At 46.4% G+C, this 15672-nt stretch overlaps 6 protein-coding genes across 6 annotated transcripts; 4 read left to right on the forward strand and 2 right to left on the reverse strand.

Annotated features, from left to right (window-relative positions):
* Positions 1-1364: 1364 nt before the first annotated feature.
* On the reverse strand, positions 1365-2063 carry F4817DRAFT_366428 (uncharacterized protein; the record flags this gene model as incomplete). The annotated part of the gene is made up of 3 exons (XM_049306986.1): positions 1777-2063; positions 1464-1711; positions 1365-1404 (listed from the first exon to the last, which is right to left on the reverse strand). The coding sequence occupies exons 1-3, from the start codon at positions 1939-1941 to the stop codon at positions 1365-1367; spliced, it is 453 nt and encodes a 150-aa protein (XP_049157392.1). The 5' UTR covers positions 1942-2063.
* A 588-nt stretch (positions 2064-2651) lies between these two features.
* Positions 2652-4546, reverse strand: F4817DRAFT_366431 (amidase; the record flags this gene model as incomplete). The annotated part of the gene is made up of 5 exons (XM_049306987.1): positions 2652-2724; positions 2782-3284; positions 3336-3609; positions 3669-3749; positions 3948-4546. 5 exons carry the CDS (start codon positions 4544-4546, stop codon positions 2652-2654), a joined length of 1530 nt encoding a protein of 509 aa, XP_049157393.1.
* A 558-nt stretch (positions 4547-5104) lies between these two features.
* F4817DRAFT_366433 (methyltransferase) lies at positions 5105-6576 on the forward strand (the record flags this gene model as incomplete). The annotated part of the gene is made up of 7 exons (XM_049306988.1): positions 5105-5114; positions 5221-5264; positions 5313-5574; positions 5654-5658; positions 5732-5899; positions 5971-6225; positions 6298-6576. The coding sequence occupies 7 exons, from the start codon at positions 5105-5107 to the stop codon at positions 6490-6492; spliced, it is 939 nt and encodes a 312-aa protein (XP_049157394.1). The 3' UTR covers positions 6493-6576.
* A 1317-nt stretch (positions 6577-7893) lies between these two features.
* Positions 7894-9658, forward strand: F4817DRAFT_342604 (uncharacterized protein). The gene is made up of 2 exons (XM_049303922.1): positions 7894-8851; positions 8903-9658. The coding sequence occupies exons 1-2, from the start codon at positions 8219-8221 to the stop codon at positions 9158-9160; spliced, it is 891 nt and encodes a 296-aa protein (XP_049157395.1). The 5' UTR covers positions 7894-8218; the 3' UTR covers positions 9161-9658.
* Positions 9659-10334: 676 nt separating this feature from the next.
* On the forward strand, positions 10335-13790 carry F4817DRAFT_342605 (uncharacterized protein). Its single transcript, XM_049303923.1, has 9 exons — positions 10335-10926; positions 11017-11062; positions 11157-11298; positions 11353-11524; positions 11573-12167; positions 12224-12292; positions 12340-12599; positions 12653-13287; positions 13348-13790. Exons 1-9 carry the CDS (start codon positions 10814-10816, stop codon positions 13386-13388), a joined length of 2073 nt encoding a protein of 690 aa, XP_049157396.1. The 5' UTR covers positions 10335-10813; the 3' UTR covers positions 13389-13790.
* Positions 13791-14675: 885 nt separating this feature from the next.
* On the forward strand, positions 14676-15489 carry F4817DRAFT_317506 (uncharacterized protein; the record flags this gene model as incomplete). Its single annotated transcript, XM_049300813.1, has 2 exons — positions 14676-15170; positions 15274-15489. 2 exons carry the CDS (start codon positions 14676-14678, stop codon positions 15487-15489), a joined length of 711 nt encoding a protein of 236 aa, XP_049157397.1.
* Positions 15490-15672: the final 183 nt, after the last annotated feature.

Consider the following 15672-nt stretch of genomic DNA (forward strand, 5'->3'; position numbering starts at 1 on the left):
TATATTTAATAATAACGTATAAAATAGCTTTTATTTTTATAATTTAAAGTTAATATTATACTTTTTTTACCTTTTTAATTTTTTTATATATTTATACGGCATTACGTTATAATATTATAAGTTTTAACGTTTAAAAACATACGTAATAACATTAAAAATGTTATATTACATTTACATTTACATGTTTACATTTATAACCACGTATAAAATAGTTTATTTTTTTTTTATTTAAAGTTAATAATTTAATTATTTAAGCTTTTATATTATTTTACATGTTTATACGGTATTGCGTTATAATATAATAAACTTTAACGTTTAAATTAATGATATATTTTTAAAAACGTTACGACCAGTGTTGCGACCGGTGTTACGACCGGTATTACAGTTAATACAAACTACTTTTAACACCCGAAAACATTTAAAACGTATATATTTATTAATAATAAAATTAATAAATATTTTAAATTAATTAAAACTTACTTTTAACGCATTAATACTATTATTTTTAATATTATTTTTAATATTAAATAATTTAATATGGTAAAAATCGCCCGAGTTACCTTAAACCAAAGATGCGAAATTTGTGGGGGGGGGTAGGTTAGGGATGTGATTGGTTAAAAAAAGGTGTGGCGGGAGGGGTACAACGAAGTTCGCGTCACTGGTTTGAGTTCACTGAGATAAACGTAGTTATGATACAAACTAACCTAACTTTATGTCTTATCCCTAGGTATTCTTCAGGTTTTTGCTTTATTTGTATGAAACATGAAAGGCACTAATGACCAGTCAGTTAGGTATTTATAGAACTGGCAATTAATTGGCGAATCTCACTAATACAGGGTATACTCTTCTACCTACTCAAATAGTACAGACTACGAAAAAGTGTCTTACTCGTAAAAGATATTCATGTATCAACTCAAGTATCCAAGTGTGCCATAGTAAGATAGTAAATGTCTAGGAAACGTTTCCCAAAGTATTGCCACAAACTACGAGTTTAATTAAATACCATCACATGTCAGCAGTCATTGAGTAGTGCAATAAAGTGTATCCAAAAACTCACAAGGTCCAATTATACTTGTCTCGTCGCCTACATAGTTTATACTAACTCCAAACGAATATAGATATAACATGTAGCTATGATAACCTTAGATAGCTAATATAGATACATAAAAAATCTTGGATCATAAAAATACGAACGTTGAAAAGAGAGAAGCGAAGGAACTGATAGTCCAGATGTCAGCAGATAGATAATAAGACAGCTTAGGTAACGTATGAGGCTCTCTGCGGGGCAAGGATAAGCTTGACGCTGATGCTACCCAAATAGTGACCACAATGGTCACGTAGTACCCTTTGTAGAGCAGAAGGATTTAGTTATTGCTCAGAAAAACAACATTTACGGCAGCATATCTAGACGAGATACGTTAGTATGACAATGTATAATAGACTAGTCATCTGGCAATACTTACGCAGCCGTTGCTGCAAACACCTCTATCCGTCTTGCATTGGTCATGAGCGCGAGCACGAGCGCAAAGCAGGCAGAGGAGATTATGAGAATCCCCAGCCTGGTCGACTCGGATTTCACCAAAAATAACACCACGATCGACGAGAGGGGCAACACGGCCGCAACAACGGTTGTGATAATATTGATGACGGAACTAATCAATGATTCTTCGTATGTGTATAGCCCGTCTCCCACTTCATTCGAGTCGGCTATCTTGTATGTTTGGTACGCGTTAGCGAGGCTGGCAACCTGCTCCGTGGACTTTGAGACTTTCTTACCCCAAATTTCACGCCGAATATGCGATGATATAAAGGGAACACGATGTTCGTAATCCACCAGGAAAGCGGACCCGATAGTACTCGAGGCTTTACGGCGACTAGGTCGTTTTCAGATCTCTGCTCCCAAGCCTTGAAATCGATTCCCCTTATCGGAAAGCATCCCATAGAAGGTCTTTCAAACCAACTACGTAGGAATTCGAGGTCATTCGGATTTGGACCTTCAAGCTTCGATATGTAAACCTATTGGAACAGAGCCTCATCTGGCAAGTTATTATGAGATGCCCCTTTTTTGCTTAGATAAGGATGAGTCCTCTTATTGTATTCTTTTAGCTTCTTCCTTAGGTACCTATGCAGCGTATTTTACGTCACTGCGCTCTTCCGACCCCTTTTTCTCCGTGAGCCAGCCTCAACCAATCTCGGAGATACTCTTTCCGCTCGGGATCAATAGCGTCCTGTTCTACAACCCTGCCAAGGCTCTCCTTAAGATGAATAATCTGAGCTTGCAAATAGAGTAGATTCTGGTAATTGAGCCGCCTAAACCCTCGCAAGATAGCAAACTCCTCGTATTTGGCCATTAATTGGGCAACTTTCGCATAGCCTTCCACATTGGATGATTTGCCCAGATACGGGACAGGGGAGTGAGACAGTTAAGTCAATGATTTCGACCTTGTAGATGTTGCCCTGAATGCCAGCACTTGCTGTCTCGGCCCGCCAGATTGACGCACCTGGCAGTACAGAACCTTTCTTACAAACTAGGAAATTAAGCTGCTTATCACGGCTTGAGACGTATGAGTGCACTGAATACTACTACTGATGTTGTGCCATATATTGGTATATCTCAGCGTCAGATATCATCCCCGCAGTCTCATTACAGATCAACATGTAGTTGGCAACCCAGCTTCTTGAAGGATAATCTCTAGTGCCTCTAATAAGCTCTCGTCATTGAATCTTTGATTTCAGTCAGCAATTATCTCGAGTCATTTCCCGTGCAAGTTCGGAACTTACCTCCTGCCCGCCAGTTGAAGACAAATCGGGGCGTCCCGGTAACCTTCAGACCCGTGTTCCCTCCAAAGATTCCAATTATACGCATCGCTCGCGCTCTTTGGTTTATAGTCTCCCGGATAAGCGTAGGGGGCATCTTTCTCTACACTAACTTGGTCTTGAACTGGGAACACGACGGCCGGATAGTCAAGCAAGTTCCACTGGGAGGTGTAGCCCCAGTACTTCGACGTATTCAGCTTCGCAGCTACGCCTGGAGCCGCGGGGCACAGGATGACGTCGACCATCTTACCATCCGAAGTCGCCTTGGCGGTCTCGTTCCATAACGCGACGTAATCTGCCCGGTACCCATCCCTCTGGATGACCCTGTCCCACAGAGATCGGACGGCGTGCTCTTTCACATGCGGGTTGTCTTGAATGATCCATTTAGATAAAGGGTGGAAAGGTTCTCCTGAAGATTCGACATAGCTTATTTCTTCTTTACCGCCATCGGCAAAGTATAGAGACGCCTGTATACAGTTAATATTACCCAGAGATAGCCATTTAGGATGCAGACTTACAATGATCTCCCACGCTAGATCATGTTTCCAGGGCTTCCAGTCTACAAGTTCGACATTCCCATTATTTTTCAACTTCTCAACGAGATCTGTCATGGCTCTATTTATAGGTGGATGCGGCTTGACGACGCCATCGTCCCAGAGAACGCCAACTTTAAGTTTTCTGTCGGGAAAGTAGGACGAAATGTCCCTCCACTCCATTGGCACCACACTTGGAACTTTGAGCCACGTCTTGCCATTTACGACGATCTTGACGAAGATTTTCAGGCCGTCCAGACTAGTAGACATTGGCCCGTTGGTTGACATGATGTGTTCAGCTCCAAGCATAATGGAAACCACCCTTTCGTGGCAATGCGGCCGGAAGTTGGTTTGAAGCCAAATATGCCGACTGCGGCTGCGGGCGAGCGAATAGAACCTCTAATATCCGATCCAATCCCGAGTACTGATCCCCGTAGTCATATAAGAGCACCCTCTCCGCCCGAGGAGCCTCCAGGTGTTAATGTAGTATTGTACGGGTTAACCGTCTCCCTAGTTGTAGGTTAACTAGTTGACTTATAACATAGTTTGCAGGAGAGGAGGATCAATATCAGTTTATTTAATAGCTTAGGTACTTACCCATGTAAATTACTGCAAGTTTCAAGATGCATCATAGTCTGCGGTTCAGTTGTTCTTACATAAAAGACTGCGCCAGCATTCCAAAGCGGCTCTAGCAACACTGAGTCTTTTTCGGCTATGTTGCTAACGCTACCAATGAATGCGCTATTCAAGTCAAGACCCTTCATGCCGATATGTTCTTTGACGCTGATCGGCAGGCCGTGGAGCGGACCAATGGGCTTCTTATGGGTGGCCAGATACTCGTCGAGCTCGGCTGCCCGTCTGAGGGCCCGGTCCGGGAGCAGCTCGGTCACGCAATTTACCAGTTTTTGGGCTAGACCGGCGCGGCGCATAAAGGCCTGGACGACGGCGGTAGAGCTCCATTCCCCCGCTGCTAGCTTCACGAGGAGGTCCTCGACGTTGGCGCCCGTGATGGCGCGCTCTTCGTCGGTCAATATTCCATCTGGGATGCTCGTGGTGTTGAGTGGTATATCATTAGCTAGTAATACGGGCAGCGGAGGGCGAAGCTCTGCGATGGTAGCGTCTCGATGCCGTTGCCGATCAGCTGCGACATCCCGCCAGCTCGCACCACCAGCAGTTGTGATAGCACCCACAGACATGATAGAGTTCTTAGCGTTGAAATTGAAGGTCAATATTGGACGTTTCCATTGTTGGCTCTTCCTGGCGGGGTATCGCCTCGTTTTTTATTTTATTTTTTGCACGTCTAACAAGTCTAAGGTTCTGTCAGATTGATGCAGTGCTGCATTTCAGCGTGTGATCAATACTCCCATCGTGAGTGACCTGTCTTCCGTCTGTAGTGACCGTCAAAACGCACACATGGTCTTAGCCGGAAACGCCAGTTCAAAGGCCCGGCGGGTGGGACCGGGTACTCGCTAGGCCTGTAATCGGCGATTCTGCTAAAGCCGGAGGTGGTGTAAATCGGCGGTGCGAATACATGGTGTGAATCGGTGGCGCGAATTGGTGGCGACGTATAAACTTTCGATACGATCTCACTTTGTAGTATGCGCGAGGCCATGACCCATTACAGAAGCAAGAGCTTGAGTTGCCTTGATAAAACGCAAAGTCCAAAAGAATCAGCCGTAAACTTCTATTTGTGTAGTAGATGTTTTAAGTCAGGTTTAGGATAGATACAGCCTTGAACCAACCCCTCGACCATCATGAACATAGGTGTGTAGATGCTCTAGCCCCTTTCCGTCATAACATACCGCTACACACCATCACTGTCCCAAGCACTCGCCCCAACACCCGAGCCATTCCAATAGCAATGCAGCAGGCTGGATCCTCGACTCGGGCTACCTGCCGCACGCCGTGATCCGGGTGGGAATCCGGCTTCAGCTAGCGCAGCGGCAGAAGTAGGCGGCGCAGACGGAGCCGACACTGGCGGCGGCGGCGCTGGAACGCAAGATGGCCTTCATCGAGGCACTGCGGGCGGGGCCCATGGCCGTCGAGACGGGCACGGCTAACGCGCAGCACTACGAGGTCGGCACCGGCGTGCTGGCCGCCATGCTCGACCCGCGCATGAAGTACAGCGGCTGCCTGTTCCCCGAGGGCCGCGAGACGCTGGCCCAGGCGGAGGCTGCCATGCTGGCGTCGTACGTCGAGAAGGCGGCGCTCCAGGACGGCATGAGTATACTTGATCTCGGGTGAGTTATCCTCTCTTTAGTTGTACTACGTGTGTGGTGTGCGATATGTGATGTGTGGGCTAGTGGCAGTGAGCCGTGTTGTTGACGGCGTGTGCTCGTCGCAGATGTGGTTGAGGCTCCGAAACCCTCTACCTGGCCGAGATGCTACCCAAGTCCAAGATCACGGCCTTTTCGAACTCGCAGAGTCAGAAGAAGTACATCGATGACAGGGCCCAGGAGAAGGGCTTCACCAATTTGACTGTCATCACGGGCGATATCGTAGATTATGAATTTGAGGCCAATAGTTTCGACCGGATAATCTCTGTAGAGGTAAGTGGCCCAGCCAGTTTTTCCAGTCGCGTCGAGAAACTACATTTATATTTAGGCTGACTTTTGGGAAGCTCTTCGAACATATGAAAAATTATGAGCTACTTATGGCCAAAGTGGCAAGAGCCTTAAAGCCGGATGGCAAGCTCTTCGTGCACATCTTCTCGCACAAGACCTCGCCGTACAACTTTGAGAATGACTGGATAAGTACCAATTTCTTCACTGGCGGCACTATGCCTTCAGCAGATCTACTATTATATTTTCAGAAAGATCTCAAAATCGAGAGGCAATGGTGGGTCAATGGCATGCATTATTCGAAAACTTGCGAGGTGAGTTGGAAATTCTATACCTCCCCTTGCTACCCTGGATGTGCCATGGACGTAGGCTGAAAATGAACGAAGCACTGGCTTGCAAACATGATAGCCAAGAAGATGCAGATATGGCCGCATTTGGAGGAGGCGTACGGCAAGGAGAATGCTGGGATGTGGTATAACAGATGGCAGATCTTCCACATGGCGTGCTCGGAACTGTTTGCTTATCAGGGCGGAGACACATGGGGTGTTTCTCTTTATTTGTTTGAGAAACCGAAACCGTGATTTCTCAGACTCCCGCTTAGTGTCAGATGTCCCATCGTCGAATCGCTTAAAATACATCATATGAAATAGATCAAGTACAGCCCCTCCCATCTCGTCGCCCTCGACACCTGCTCGGGACATGGTCGGCGATAATGTGAAAGATCCAACACCACTGTTGGAGAGAAAGTATTTCCTAATGTTTCGTGATGTGATATGTGTACATGGTGCTGGAGCTAACGAGATTAATACATTTATAAGTTATAAAAAGTATAAAATTTTGTAAAGAGAATAACCCTTCGTAAACCTAGGGCATACATCCACAGTTGTGCAAGGAAACCAATTAACCATCTGTTTACTTGATATAAGGTGAGCTTCAATAAGCTTTTGATTGAAGTTCACTTAATTATGAAAAAACAGCATGGAAACGACTTCGTTGTTCCGCGAGAAACTCCAACCTAACTACGGGAGCTTATGGCTATACATACTATTAAACATATCCTTTGTTTAGATGTCTTATCTAGAATCTTGACATATACTATATGGTGAAAATAATACACCGACTTTCCGTCAAAACATATAGTGTCAGGATTTATACCCTTTGATGGTTGTCGTACACAGAGTTAGTGCCTAGGATAGGTAGATCAGGTAGTAGATAGTATTGAACTAGTAACGCCTGGCCTTCTATCCTCTTACGAGGGCGCTGCGCGCCTCTTATATAGTAGATAGACCCCTGTAGCGACCCCTAACCCACTTATACCCTGACATATAGTGACTTTGGAAGTATACTGAGGGCTATATTCCTAGGTATCTGACTTATACTTTCCGTAGAGAGAGAAGAAAAGGTTATGGGAATACTACGTATCATTTATGCCAATGCCAGGGAGTCGTGTTGCATGGAGTGAGAGGCAGGATCTCCATGTAGCTACTAATATAGTGGTGTATTGGCAGCTGTATTGACCCATGCCCTCCGAAGCATAGGGAGAAATAGCCTCCTTATAGAGACCTAGCATCCAGCGGCTATCTGATGGGGTACCCCTATTATATCCTAACAGTCAAACCACTAGGGATATTGTAGTTGCGCACTGTATAAAGCTGATATTCGATACTCTTTTCTTGATTTCAATAGTTAGGAATAACCTGACTATGGCCTACCTAGCAACTATTAGACCATAGGAGAGAAAATATGAGAATTGATGATTGCTACTTTTCCGGCATATGTCAATAATATCGGTATCTACCTACCTACCTCTACCTATCTAACCCGGTATATTATACTTTCAGGCTATCATGATTTCTAGCTTCTTGCGGTGTTGAGAGTAGTAGGATTTAGGTATGCTATACATCTAGAAGAATAGAAATGATTTCGGAATAGTGTCTCAAGGTACTAGTTTATAACGAGGCTATTCCGATTGAATTCGGATGGTCGTTACTCAGACATTTATATTGGACTGTTGAATCTTCCATGACTATACCCAATTGCCGTATATGACATTTGTGACTTGGCCATTCGTGATTCACCAATACTGAACCCGTTTATTCAATGCTAGCGTTTTCTTTCACTAAGCATGTTAGATTATTCACGGTATACTGATGGTTTCACATTGCTCTACCGACAGACATATAAATCTATCAGTAGGAAGAGCTCGCAATGAATTTCTTCGAGCCTCAATATCCAAACCAGAAACCAGCATATTCTACAGCATAATAACCTCAATACGCCATACTTCCGCCAAGCGATCCCCACTCGATGATGAGGGGACCAATGCCGATGCCGGGGCCAATGCCAATGCCCGCATCCGCACCGAAACAGAGGGCAAGATGCTGGTGGTGCTTACCTTCTCAGGACCTGAAGGGAAGGGATGGCTGGTTTAAAAGCCCCAGAGATACAAATTTCACCATCGACTCAAGAATCAACGGCGAAAATAAGCCATCCGGCTACGACAGCAACTCGCTCATCACGATTCTCCGATCATCGCAATGCTTCATCGCCCTCTTAGTATTGATTCTCTACGTCTTCACGTCTTCGGTCCCCGTATTTTGGCTCATCTTCTATACGATTGCCGAAGTTGCCTTAGCTAGCTTTTGGAGCATTTTCGCGCTTTTCCTTAGGCATCACTGGTCGATATGGTTGGTCATACCAGAGATCGTGATCACTGTTGCGTGGATTGTACTGTTCGCCATAAGCTCGCTGTCAACACCAGATGAATCGAAGGAATCGACATTCCGTTTGTCACTCATGGCCATAGAAGCCTCGATGGTGATATGGCTACCGACCTGCTTTCTGGCAATTGCACCATTCTTCCACTGGCTTATGCCTTGGCTATTTCAAGTGCGAAGCCGCCAGAATGTCGACCTCGATGAGGGCGGTGCCCGAGAGATGGTAAGATCGGCCTGAGTAATAGACAATATCGTAGTAGCTAACAATGCATAGCAAATTCTCCCGCCAGAGGATCTACCAAGGCCGCCAGAGCCTCCAGGGCCGCGAGGCCCACCACCTGGATGGCCGTTGCCTCCCGGGGGGTTGGGCGGTCCTCCTATGGATGGGCCGGGAGCCCCAGGGCGTGCGCTCGGGATGCCGCGCGAGACAATTCCAGGTCATATGCCGCCGCGCCGCGAGAAGGACAGGCGTGGGAAAAACTCGAGATCAGGAAGTACCTCGACAACCGGTAGTGATGAGTTTGGCATGTAATCCAATTACCCCCGCCAATCAAGCAAATAATGAAACGATCATCCACATCTTGTAGATACCAATTCCTGGGACACGGTATCTATTCTTGGGTGGAGATGGGAGCTAAAGGGTTTGCTACATAGGGAGATTCACGAACAATGGGGCCATCGTATGCACAAACATACATAGCATCTGTACGTTTGGTCAACGGATTGACCTATTAGGTAGCGTATGAGAATTAGAGATTGGTTTTCATCAGACCACCCTGACAGGGACGTATCGATTATGTCCGATGTCGCCGGCGAAGCAAGGGATATAATATGGGTTCTGTTACGCTCCCTTGCGTACAAGTGATTGTAGGGCTTAAGCAATCGAAGTTTTTTTTAGACGAGCTTTGACATCCCCAATTCTGGGGTACTGGGGTTTGTATGCCGAATCTACAGGTTGCTATGAAATATAATAGGAGTTAGGGGCTAGGTTGATTAGTGGCGCTACATACTCGTACATGTAGCAATGCTATCAGTCTAGGTATGTAGGTACCTATGTACGAAGTATCATATCTCCGATCTTGATATACCGTCCTGATTGGCCTTCTCTCCACTCGCCCCCAGCGGATTTATCGCTAAGATGGCGATTGAACAATTGGGTCTCGGCGGAGGTCGTTGGGGCCTATGTCACCGCCGACTTTGGCTATTTATGTCCGTAAACGTACGAGGATTATCATTAATGGCGTGGTGCTGATTACCCAATGGAGGAGGGGTTTTCCGGGCTTGATTCGTAGAACCGGCGCATAAGACACGGGAATAAATGTACGCAATCAGTAAAGAATCGGGAAAGCTATTCGGCGAAGGGGGTTGGCTACAAAAATACACAACAAAAATTACATGTCAGTTAAACTCAAGTAACCGGTCAAGGGCCAAGGGCCAAGGGGAAGAAGGTGATTGCGTGGATAAAATTTGATGGCCTAAGCGGGACGGGCCGGGGCTGTTTTCTGTACATGTTCGGATGCATTGTTAGTGAAAGTTAGCATATCCACTATAGTGTATATTAGTGCACTAACTGATAGTATCCTAGTAGGATCCGGACAGACAGACGGACAAGGCAAGAACATTTTGCAACGGAGAGCCACCACGGTGGCACTGCCACCCTCCCTTGAAAAAACTGATACATACCACATACCACATACATACATACCTACATACATACATACATACATACATACATACCAGATCTTATCGGGGGAAAGTCCATGCAGATGTCTTATGATGTTACAGCGACAGGCTAGATAGACGTGGCTGCCTTCAATTCATAAAACCCCCTCCATCGAACCGCATCATTCCTAAACTAGTAAATTTCTCTTTACCTTTCGATGCCTAGTCTATTTTCCATACGGCCATAGCTCATCCTGGAGAAATTGGACCCTTAATCAGAACCAGGCTACCAGCCATTTACCCCGCTTTCTGCTTTTAAGCTAACATTAGAAATCCTAAGCGACAAGGTGAAATTTAAAAGACTGCCCGTCTAAATCTGGTCAATCAGAAGTCGCCTCCTTGTCTGAGCATCTCCACCGCCGGTTAACTTCGTTACTAAAACGGCTATTCACCCATCGATTTATAGATTCAATTACCTAACAGCCTTGGGGTTGTCCGCTAGGTTCCAACCACCACCACCACTATGACGATGTCCGAGGGCGACGGTCAGAATGGGGTCCAAAGATTGACCACTCAGGCATCCGTGCCCAGGAAGAAATTTGCGATCCCTCCCGTCAAGAACGCCTGTCTATCCTGGTAAGTCGTAGCGCCTGAGCATTGCGCCATCCTTTGGCATCAACTCCTAGTCACCAACGTTATTAGGGAACATGCTAACGGCAATTGAAGTCGCGCGTCGAGGACGCGATGCAACGGCGAGCATCCATGCGCAAGTGTACGCTTAACTCTTAACTCCTTAGTTCATGTCTCGTTCTAAATAGAAGCATACAAGAATCAAGTGTGAGACACTAACTAGTTAAACAATCCAGTGTGTAACAAAAGACCGCGAATGTGTCTATAAACCCAGCAGGCGAGGAGGTCCGCGCATTCGGAAGAAGGCCCGACCACTCTCGGACTATCACGATCTAGCTATCTCGCTACCTACCCATCAAGAAGAAATCCCTCAAGATGGTGAGAATCTCTGCCGACTGACCCAGATGCATACCAATGCTGACCGAGGTTAAGCACTTCTTCTCGAGAACTATATAGATCCTGGCGCTGGCCTTAAGCCTCTTGCAGATATCTGGAAAGATAGCGACGCCATATATGATAATCTATTTCAAGATGCCCTACCGACTCCAATGCCCAATATTAGGATTCCGATGGTTAGAACCTACGGAGGGGATGATCGGGCCATGTGAGTTGTGTTACCATTTCTCGGACTTTTCGACTGACCGCCCCCAAGATTAAATGCCTATTACATTTGGATTCATCCGTATTTCCCAATTTTACCTCCCCCGGAGACGACGCCGGGACTGGACCAGGTCTCGCCCCTATTCGAAAACCAGAGAGACAAGTTTGAGGAGCCATCTTCGGCTATCAGTTTGGCTATCTCCGCGATCTTAGCCCTCATCCCATGTCCCCAGGATCCAAACCCACTCGAGCCAGAGTCTATTCGTTGGAGACGCACGTATTCGCAGTTTTTCGCAAAAGCAGCATTAGAGGGTATCGAAACCGAGACGGAACGACCGGAATCATCTGTTTCGCCACCGAGGGCTCTGGATGACTCAGACGACGGAATTTTTAGAGAAAAGTTTCATTCACAAGTTCCTCTAGAGTTGGAAAGTATCATCGCTCTTGATCTTCTCAGCGTCTACGAATATGCGCAGCGCGGAAACCTGAAGAAGATGCGGGCTAGGGTCGGAGCGGCCCTAGTATCTGCCATGTCCCAAATGCTCCATATAAACAGCGACGAGGAGGATGAGTACTCAGAAGCACGACGTCGCACATGGTGGATGACGTATATCTGCGTCTGCCAAGGATCAATTGTTAGCAATACAGTACGTCCGCGGATTGTCTTGGAGATATGATTTATGCGCTCACGAATATTCGCTAGCCTCCGACGTTCGAAGTCTTCGCTTCTAGCTTCACGGCTAAATATCCTATGATCAAGGCTGATCCAGATGTATGATACTGAACTCCCGCGTGTTGCCCCTTTCTAACTGTGAGCAGGCATGGCCATTGTTCATCCAAGCTCAGCAGGCCATCCTAGCAGCCACTCAGTTTGTTATCGATTTCAACAAGGCTAGAAAAGAACAATCGGATATGAACCGCATCTTCAATCGAATGCGGGACCTCGAACGGCTTTTAGAACCTCTGATCGCCAAATCCGAATCATGGATATTGAATTGTCCATTGACGCAGTTGGTTGATAAGAGGGAGTCGGTCCTGTCTCAATCGTTGCGATGCATTTCGCGTATCAAGTTGAACAGGTATTGACTACACCTAGAACTCTGATCTATAGCAGGCTAACATCAACATGTAGTGCTCGAATCAAAATCCATCGTTATTGCGCTTTCTTCGATCACGCCGTTTTTTCGGGGAAGCACTGCGACCTGAAGAGCACAACCGAGAAAAATACAGTTGATACCCCGGATGTTGTTCAACTTCAGTCGTGTTGTACCACTCTGAGCAGTACACCTTCTGTCCACTCCAGCCCATCTGGTGGATCTGTTTCGCCCACGCTCTCTAGCCGATCCACTCCTAATACAGACTGCTGTGGTTTCACGTACCAACCGGCACCAGTTATGACGTTCCCGTTCAGCACCCACCAGTCGTCTAAAATATGCCTGAAGTCTGCCTTGAATATTGCACAGGCGTTCGACTCCTTACCGTACCCGAATCCTAGTGGCTTGCTTTGCGACACCCCTTGTTACATAGGACCAAACTCTACGTTGATCACACCAAGGACAATGCCTTCTTTCGCTTGTTGCGCAATGCAGTGTAGCTACGCGTTGCTTATGGTTAAGGACAGAACGGAGTCGATGTATCCAACAGCAACCGGCGAGGCTGGTCCCCTTGTCGATAACCTTCGCGACCGTCTTCAACAAGGACTGGTCTCCATATTAGTAACACTGGAGAACTATGCAACGGCTTTCGAAGCCTTAGGTGGGATGAGAGGTAAGCTAATACCCCTCGTTTATGAGTGTGGTGACAAGTAGGAACTAATCACTAGACCAGACCAAATTCGCGATAAAGTCGATTTAGCATTAGGATTCTGATACGAATTATGACATTTCTTTCCTATTAGGTAAAATTCTTGGATATCCATTAGGGCTGGGGTTATTGCTTAGGCGCACTCGTTATATATAGGGTTCAATACTTCTCCTCTCTTTGAACTAATACCACGAGCTCGCTCGAAGGCTAGGACAGATTTAGTTGATATGTGCATCTACGGCTAATGATTATAAATTGAGGAAAATACTGCGGTACCTGTGATGTTATTTGAATAAACACAGTTTGTGTAAATCAAAGCGCAAAGGTGTTGTTTGTTGAAGTGGCATGTGGTCAGTCATCCTTTTCAAAGGTGGGACGAAAAAGCGGGTTTCTGAGCATATAAATGAAATGCTATTAGTTAGATCCTACATGAAATCAGAGCCGCAATGCTATTACATTGAACCGTGCTATACTTATAGGTACATAAGAGTTAATTACACCCGTGATACATGTACCTGCAGTCGGCTTTGTGGGTCACTCTCCGCGTACTTCGGACAATGTGGGCCCCGGAATTCACTTCACCCGGAACGGCGCCGGCACCGGAAGAGTGCCGAAAATATGCGGCTTCCACCCCCGGAGCAGTCAAAACGGGAAATTTCTGCCATTGGGCTTTATTTAATACACATATGCATGAGCTATTTATTGGGCACGTATACCCATAGGCATCTTATTGTATTTTGCCTACATCTTGTCTTTCTCTGTCGAGTTCACAGATAAAATAAGGGTAGTGCAGAAGACGCAAGGACATGGCAACAATGCACATATTCACAACTGGTTCTACAAATGACTGTTAACTGCGTATTGTGGATTCATAAGCGCATAATATAATACGCATGTACTTTATTCCCAAGTTGACTTTGTACCATTCCAAGTCATAGATGTAGTGAGATGTAGTTGTGAAGGAAGTTTTGAATCTTAGTCACTCCTAGGCAAGTCAATCAACCAAATACTCGACTATATGGCGTAAATTGTACCTGTATACTTTCTTGCGTATAGCAGAGGTACAACTAACAAGTACAACTTGAATGACGCTCTCCAACTCGTCGACAGGTCTGCATCAGGTGAAACCCTACTGACCTGATTCACGAACTTTTTTCTTCTTTCCTACCTTTTTTAAAAATCCCACAACAATTCCTAGGGATTTCGAACACGCCCTATCCCTCCTAATCATTGGGAATTCAACCCTCTCGACCGCATCACTGCTCGCCATCTCTAATTCAATTTCAAAACATCATACCTACCTACCTACTTCCTCTAATCCAGTTCGAATTTAACTGTTCCAAGAAGCCAAGATGGTCTGCCCGCCCGAATCGCCCGTCACCAAGGCTAGCTCCAGCGAGGAGGCCACCACGCCTACTCCTGGTAGTCCCGAAAGCCTATCCGTGGCCACGCCCGCGGGCCACTTCGATCGTCCTACTAATCCCACCCCCAACAGTTCCAAGAACAAGGGTAAGGGTATCATGGCTCCTCCCGTCACTCCCAAGAACCCCGAGAGCCGATCTTTTCTCTCGCCCGGGCAGCCCAGCACCGTTTCGTCTCTCACTCCGCGCAGCGTGAACATCCGCCAGGTCGCTACCTCTCCCGACGGCGTGGTCTTCACGTTTAGCTCTCCTGAGACTCGTAGCGTCGCGTCTCCCTGCGAGTCCTGGGATAACGCGATTACCTTCCGTCAGTGCGATGACGTCCAGTTTGCTACACCCAGCGGCAGCAACCAGACTGTCGTCACTCATCGTCAGGGTTCGACTGGTATCCGATCTTGGTTCACCGTTCCTGACTCAGCTGACTATGTAAGTTACAAATTCTTTTCTGATGTTTTTTTTCTATCCAGCTCATGATTATTCACGTAATGCCTAGTCACTAGTGTAATGAGTACTAACAAGAAGTAACTAGGATGTCGAGCAGCAGTCACTTCTCAACGGCCCTCTGTCCTTGACGGTGCCCCAGCGCCACGACTACGGCACACTACCTCGCCTCACACACGCAGACATCCACCCCGACTTCTGGGACTGCTTCTCCGAGGCCGAGATGCTGATCATCTGCGCCCTGCTCGTCGGAATCGTCCTGTGTATTATATGGACTATGATCGATGTCGTCACAAGCTACTGATTCCAGACTTGCCCACTCATTGTGCCTCAGTATTCATGAGTATGAGTGAAGTTTGAGGTGGGCGGGAACGGGTAGGGGAATTGGTCGGCGGTTGGCTGCGAGGATTTCTTTGCGAAGGTTGAGACGAAAGGTCCCCGGGGGATTCGATACTATGAAACACCTTCTTCGGTGGTATGTATCTGG

Source organism: Daldinia loculata (genome assembly GCF_022478755.1).
Source record: "Daldinia loculata strain CBS 113971 unplaced genomic scaffold F4817scaffold_37, whole genome shotgun sequence".
Classification (NCBI taxonomy): Eukaryota; Fungi; Ascomycota; class Sordariomycetes; order Xylariales; family Hypoxylaceae; genus Daldinia; species Daldinia loculata.

Bases quoted from the DNA above. Each gene is read 5' to 3' on its own strand.
- F4817DRAFT_342604 (XM_049303922.1), top strand. From the start codon at position 8,219: ATGATGAGGGGACCAATGCCGATGCCGGGGCCAATGCCAATGCCCGCA. The intron at 8,852-8,902 runs GTAAGATCGGCC...AACAATGCATAG, and splicing joins AGGGCGGTGCCCGAGAGATG to CAAATTCTCCCGCCAGAGGA.
- F4817DRAFT_342605 (XM_049303923.1), top strand. From the start codon at position 10,814: ATGACGATGTCCGAGGGCGACGGTCAGAATGGGGTCCAAAGATTGACC. The intron at 11,299-11,352 runs GTGAGAATCTCT...ACCGAGGTTAAG, and splicing joins AGAAGAAATCCCTCAAGATG to CACTTCTTCTCGAGAACTAT. The intron at 13,288-13,347 runs GTAAGCTAATAC...TCACTAGACCAG, and splicing joins AGCCTTAGGTGGGATGAGAG to ACCAAATTCGCGATAAAGTC.